Raw genomic sequence first — 5,821 nt, 5'->3', positions numbered from 1 at the left:
CTGGCAATCACCCATGAGCTCATCGTGTAAGTGGCGATGATGACGTGACATCCTCAATGCATTACGGAAGTGACATACATCTCCTCAGGGTCCATCTGCAACTCCAAGATACACCTATCGACTTGTTCATGAACAGAACTGGCTTGACCCTCTCACTCAAGGCTGACGAAGCACAGTCTCGGTCTGGACGGCGGTACCCTCAATGCAATCGACGACGACCAGAGCACCATCGGTAACACGAAGAGCAGCAGTAACCTCAGATGAGAAATCAACGTGACCGGGGGAATCGATAAGGTTAATAAGGTAACCGTGTTCCTTCTCCTTGTCCTCGGCCTTGTACTCGTAGTACAGAGAGACACCAGTAGACTTGATAGTCACACCACGCTCCTGCTCATCAGCACGAGTATCAGTGAAACGAGCATCACCGGCGGCCTTAGAAGAGATAATGCCAGCACGGCAGATAAGGGAATCGGTCAAAGTGGACTTGCCGTGATCGACATGAGCAATGACACTCATGTTACGGATGTAAAGAGGCTCATCCATGGCCGCACGCATCTCCTCTACTGTGAAGTTCGGCATTTTGGCAAGAGATCCTTGGGAACTACGAGCGAAATATTGACCTACCACTATCCTACTAAGGCTACAGCTACTTGCACGCTACGTTAGTCAAAGAAAATTATCAACCAAGAAAACACCACGACTACACTAGATTGTGCTACTGCGATACTCCTGATAAATAGACAGGCACCATAACACTCTAGATGCATCACTCGCATTCGGAATCGATGACGCAACGTCCGACAACCACACCCTCGTTGAAACTCGAAACCTACGAGCTGCGCAAATCTAATCGATTTTCTGAGAATTCGCTATGATGTTTTCCTCTGCATCGGCGCAGCTTCGTCTCACGCACTCATGCGGACCTTCCCCGCCTTGGCCGAACTCGAAACAGTTGTCAATAAGGAAGCCCTACCCAGTAAAGAGCTCTTTGTATGCAGGCCTAAACACCTCGTAGTAAAGCAAACAAATATCTTGGGATGAGGTCACTTAACTATGCGTTGGAGTCATGTTCCTCAGCGCATGGCCAGTGTTTAAGTTCGACATGGTGGGGAACGCTGTAGCGTATCAGCTCAGACTTTAACGACGATGCTTGAATTCATCGCGAGGACAGGATAGTAGAAGTGGATAGAAGTTGAAGGCTGTTCTCGATCATGACCATTTCAAAAGCAGCATTAAACCCCTCCTAAGATGGAATTTCGATTCGATTGATTCACCCTTTTCAACAAGACCGCGATTATAAGTCTCCTCCTCACTCGATTTATGGAAGCAATTCATTATCCATATGCACAGCAATAATCGATCACGTGTGAACAGGTATTGGCTGCGCGCTGTCGTTCCTTTCGTCGTTAATGCTTTTGCTGCTCAAGTAAACACAGGTTGGAGTAGCGCGATCAACACTGGAGTTTAATACTTATATAGAACCAACTGCCCGGCACTGGCAGGGAAGTACGAGCGAATCTACATACGCACGACTAAAAGGCAACTTCATCCTCGCTAATGAGTATGACACGCCGTTTGGAGTTTTGGTCAACGAATTCACAGGCATTTCATATCCTACTTGATTCCAACGTTAGAAAAATCTCTCTTTTCCCCACAACAATGTATGGGGCTTGGCGTTGTCATCCCTCCACAAAAATATCGGGCATGTGGTGTAGGGGTATCACGTCTGCTTCGCATGCAGAAGGCCCCGGGTTCAATTCCCGGCATGTCCATTAATATTCATCCCGTTGCTCAAAGCATTGAATAATCTCCAGTAACCAATTGCAAACTACTCTAGAGGAATGAACGCAGCAAACATCTAACCCGTGAGTTACGGGCCAAAACCTCACGTATGACCAATTTATACCAAACCCAATTTTTCATGTAAAATGGTTAGCCACAGCTCCCCACCTGTGTTCTTCAATATAAAAAAGAGCTCGTGATATCAGTAATCCGTTGTGGCCTGTCATGATCCGTTCTTTACTTAACGCAATCAGCACTCTATCAGTGAGCAGTGCAATGAGAGCATAAAAACTTTGCGTCTACCACGGCTCAAACAGCAGATATCTCTCGACGCTTACGTAATGAAAGGGGCCCGTGACGGAGGCACACCTGTAATGTTGACTGGAGAAGCAGACCAGGGGGGCCAGGGTGGACGCTTATTCCACATGCTATCGACTCCCCATACGCTGGCACCATGCAGCCAGATGCCCACGAACAATGACTGCCAGGCAAAGCTCATACGACTACGGGGCTCTCGACAACTGCAAAACATAGATTCAATTGAGCGGAGCGAAGCGGAGTATTCCTTATTACATCATAGCCATCAGGTAAGCTGTGAACCAATGATGCAGATGAAGTCCGTCCGACGTCGGCTCGGCGACGAAGGTAAGAAATGTCTGAAAGAGAGACATACAACTATCAGTGCAGTCGAGATTATGGAGGAGACGTACAATGGCTATCAACCCTCCTGTGACACCTATTACGAATTGTCCAAGGTAGCCACCACGGAAGGCAAAGAGTATCTGGAATAGTGCTAACTGCAGTCGGCTGCTAGTGGAACCCCACTCGACTATTACGTGTGACCAGAGGCACCATATTGCAGCTGATAAAAGTATGCTCGCGGCGATCCACTGTAGTAGCCCCCAATTGGCTATGCTCTTGATTGACAGCGTCATGTGTGTGCCGACTATCTCTTGGTACAGCGTACACGATATAGTGCTGAGCTGAGGTAATAGCAGACTTAACAGGCGATGATAGGGCTTAGGTGGGACCCTACTATGGACAAGATAGCGAAGAGCATCCAAGTGCCGATGGTCGTGAGCCTCTCTTTCACCTTCCCTGCTGAGTAAAGGCTTATGCCTAGTAGTAGAGACAGCAGTGCATCGAAGGCGTGAGGAGATATTCTGAAAGCAGCGGTCCTCACTCCTCGAAAGCCTGCCCCCACTGTAGATCTTACCCCTTAGGGTTCGTACCCATATGGACGCTTGCTGCTGAAGCATACCCAAAGTAAAAAACTGGCAAAACTACTCCGAACGACCAAACTGGGGGACGATATATGAGCGGTATAGAACGGTTGAAGAATCTAAGAAGATCACCATGACTGCCCCGGTGGGTATAATCGTTGAGCCGACGAAAGCTATTGCTCGAATCACGAAGCCGCTAGGGGCGATGATATAATTCCGAATGCCCCCATCGATAGCTAGGCCTCCCTATTCAGAGCTCAGTGGCACTGCCCTATGCGCTTCGCGATGCCTTGATGATAAACTACTACGATAAGTACATATCAACATCGGCAGACAAATACTCGTACACTCAACTACTTACGACTCGCATCCTCCGTCTTCGCTGAGCAGGTTCTGCTGCTCCTCGAGGTCATCCGGAATGATAAGATGGGCTCGGGCTGCAGGAATCCTCCTGAATAAGCAGCTACTGTCGAAATGATAGTGCATGTATTACTCGGAAGACAGTAAGGCCTCTTCCGAGCTCTCTATCTCCATTGGAGGCAGCCTGGCAGTAGGGAGATGGAGATCTCGAGAGGACCCGTTGCGGGTGAAAAAGTGACGAAAAGGGAATACCATCTGTCTGGCTCAAGCTCCTAGCCTGCAACGAACGACTCTCCCTGATGCTGCTACCACCTTGTAGCCCACTCGAATCAACAACAACAACACAGAGAGCGGCAAAAGGGCAATCTCTATCACAAAATAATAATAATCATCTTTCTCGCGACTTTCGTCGGATTATATTGCAACTACTGAGCCGCAAGTGTTACTCATATGGTACAGTTGTATAGGGATTCTAAACCTGTACATCCTGATACCAGTTATGTATAGCAAGACTGCTGTTGTATGCATAAGATTTTTCATTACCAATAGCCAGAGCCATCCTTCGAGCCCTATCAATTTGCTCAGTATCAGCAGCCCTTGCTACTGCTGCTGCTCTCCTCCTACTCCTCCTCGGACCGTACCCCAGAATATCCAACCACTGCTCAGCTACCATATCCATAGCCTCTCGGAGGATGAGCCTAACATCCCATAGGATCTCCAACGCCTCACAATCGCTCATCAATGCCTTATCACTAATATAGAGGCCAGCACCCGGACAGTAACGCATCTTAGCCGTCGATGCCACTACCAACGTAGCTGGAAGCATCGGAGTAAGGCAGCCTATGCGACCTCGGCTGTCGTCTTTGCCATACCACATACTGTCAGATCTACCCGAGTAAACGAAGATCTGCAGGTACTGGTAACCTTGGTGGTCGGGGCTCAACTGTGGGTAGAGGTGTATCACAGAAGTGTCCGCAGGTCTGAGCTTGATACTATACCCCATTTGACCGACCTCATATGGTGGGTCCATGGTCCTCATCCCTCCTGCTTCATCTGACTGACATATGTCAGATCCCACTACTGCTGCCAAGACCATCTCAAGCCCAGGCACTTGTTGCAGCACAAGTTCCATAGGGTTCCATCCTTCCCGTATAATGACCTCCTTGGTACCGTTCACCCACTCAAAGTGCTTCTTTGGAGTCAGACCATTCTTCTCTAGCCACTGGAAAAGGAAGTCCCGCTCGGTCCACAAGCTCGACAAGGCACTGTGCCTCAGATGACGATGTTTGGCAAACGCCTTGGCAGCGCGATGGCCCTCACGAATCCACTTCTGCTCCCACTCGATCTCGAATACAAGCTTCTGGAAGTGATCGCTAAGAATAGCCTCCCGACGAGCCTCCTGACCATCAACGCCGAGGTGGACCTCAGTGGCCGCCTCGATCGGTAGGAGCTTCCTCTTCGGCGGCCCAGAGGACATACTATCATCCGAGGCATCGCCGGCGACTTCATCGCCATCCAAAACTTCTGAATCAGTGCCAAAGTAAATGTCATAGTGAGAAGACATAAGGATCAACGTGACGGCCAACCAGAAGCCAACAGCATCACCGTAGGAACCGGTATTGTACATTACACTTGCACAGAGTAGTCCACAACCTTGGGTGGCATCAAGTGGTAGCCTTGCCAATATACGACCTCTATTTGTTATATTACCCGCCTTATCGAGAGCCCCGGCTTCTCTCAGCATTGACGCTGACAGGACCACACGACGGGTCTCAGGGTCGTGTGGGAGGTTCTTATAGAAAGTGAGGAGCTCATCGAGACCTCTGATAAGGCGACCATTCGAGAGGCAGAGTGACTGCAGCAGAATACCCTCCAGAGGCTCTCGTGCTATATTCGGCTCGAGCTGCTCTGGTAGACCAAAATGGAACATCTTCTCTGGAATCAAGTGGAAGCAAGTACCGCTACACGTACGTCCAGTGCGGCCCCTACGCTGAAGACAGTTGAATTTGCCAGCCCACCACACTTCCAAGTAGTTCTTGCTCTTCTTCACCTTCTGCCGACAGCAGTCTATAACGTATCTCAAGTCGGGGATGGTCAAACTTGTTTCGGCAACATTAGTCGCCAGCACGCACTTTATCCTAGGGCCATCAACACTCTCCAGCCGCTTGAAAAGCCGACTTGCATGCTGCCCTGCAGTGACCCTATGGAAGGGTATGAACAAGTAGTGTTGTCTGAAGGTCTCAGCGCACGGCGAAGATTTTAAAAGATACCTCATGAGTTTCGAGATAGAGCCCATACCCGGCAAGAAAATGAGCACCGCACAATACCGTTTCTCGTTCTCCTCCTCCTCAGGGTGGTACATTGCCTCCATCTTGTCGGTCCAGTCATCGATTATCCACATGAGCAAACTCTCGATCAACTCTGTGGGTATCCGGCGGGGCTCCAAGGCCGGCGAG

The 5,821-nt window shown here is 49.5% G+C and overlaps 4 protein-coding genes and 1 non-coding gene across 5 annotated transcripts in view; 1 reads left to right on the top strand and 4 right to left on the bottom strand.

The window, feature by feature from the left end:
- The window catches only part of Pmar_PMAR013479 (eukaryotic translation elongation factor, putative), a gene marked incomplete at both ends in the record, with an annotated part of 449 nt that extends 426 nt beyond the window's left edge, over positions 1-23 (bottom strand). Inside the window, one exon of the mRNA XM_002777392.1 lies at positions 1-23. This exon is cut by the window's left edge and continues 4 nt beyond it. Within this exon, the coding sequence (XP_002777438.1) occupies positions 1-23 (23 nt within the window).
- Positions 24-156: 133 nt separating this feature from the next.
- Positions 157-579, bottom strand: Pmar_PMAR013478 (elongation factor Tu, putative; the record flags this gene model as incomplete). Its single annotated transcript, XM_002777391.1, has 1 exon — positions 157-579. The coding sequence occupies one exon, from the start codon at positions 577-579 to the stop codon at positions 157-159; it is 423 nt and encodes a 140-aa protein (XP_002777437.1).
- A 1,121-nt stretch (positions 580-1,700) lies between these two features.
- Positions 1,701-1,772, top strand: Pmar_PMAR013477. Its single transcript has one exon. It is a non-coding gene; the product is annotated as a tRNA-Ala (tRNA).
- Positions 1,773-2,047: 275 nt separating this feature from the next.
- Positions 2,048-3,644, bottom strand: Pmar_PMAR013476 (hypothetical protein). Its single transcript, XM_002777390.1, has 8 exons — positions 3,499-3,644; positions 3,367-3,456; positions 2,999-3,124; positions 2,819-2,945; positions 2,619-2,765; positions 2,493-2,564; positions 2,356-2,438; positions 2,048-2,303 (listed from the first exon to the last, which is right to left on the bottom strand). The coding sequence occupies exons 1-8, from the start codon at positions 3,618-3,620 to the stop codon at positions 2,117-2,119; spliced, it is 954 nt and encodes a 317-aa protein (XP_002777436.1). The 5' UTR covers positions 3,621-3,644; the 3' UTR covers positions 2,048-2,116.
- A 193-nt stretch (positions 3,645-3,837) lies between these two features.
- Positions 3,838-5,821, bottom strand: part of Pmar_PMAR013475 (ATP-dependent RNA helicase, putative) — a gene marked incomplete at both ends in the record, with an annotated part of 2,357 nt that continues 373 nt past the window's right edge. Inside the window, one exon of the mRNA XM_002777389.1 lies at positions 3,838-5,821. Within this exon, the coding sequence (XP_002777435.1) occupies positions 3,838-5,821 (1,984 nt within the window).

This window comes from Perkinsus marinus (genome assembly GCF_000006405.1).
Source record: "Perkinsus marinus ATCC 50983 genomic scaffold scf_1104296951948, whole genome shotgun sequence".
Classification (NCBI taxonomy): Eukaryota; Perkinsozoa; order Perkinsida; family Perkinsidae; genus Perkinsus; species Perkinsus marinus.
The sequence above is the reverse complement of the archived record's forward strand: the minus strand, read 5'-3'. Positions and strand labels throughout refer to the sequence as shown.

What these genes read in the sequence shown, in the direction of transcription:
- Pmar_PMAR013476 (XM_002777390.1), bottom strand. Translation starts at nt 3,620, where the DNA reads ATGGTATTCCCTTTTCGTCACTTTTTCACCCGCAACGGGTCCTCTCGA. An exon ending in GAAGACGGAGGATGCGAGTC is followed by an intron (nt 3,125 to 3,366) that starts GTAAGTAGTTGA and finishes TGATCTTCTTAG; the next exon opens with ATTCTTCAACCGTTCTATAC. An exon ending in TATGGTGCCTCTGGTCACAC is followed by an intron (nt 2,565 to 2,618) that starts GTAATAGTCGAG and finishes GCACTATTCCAG; the next exon opens with ATACTCTTTGCCTTCCGTGG.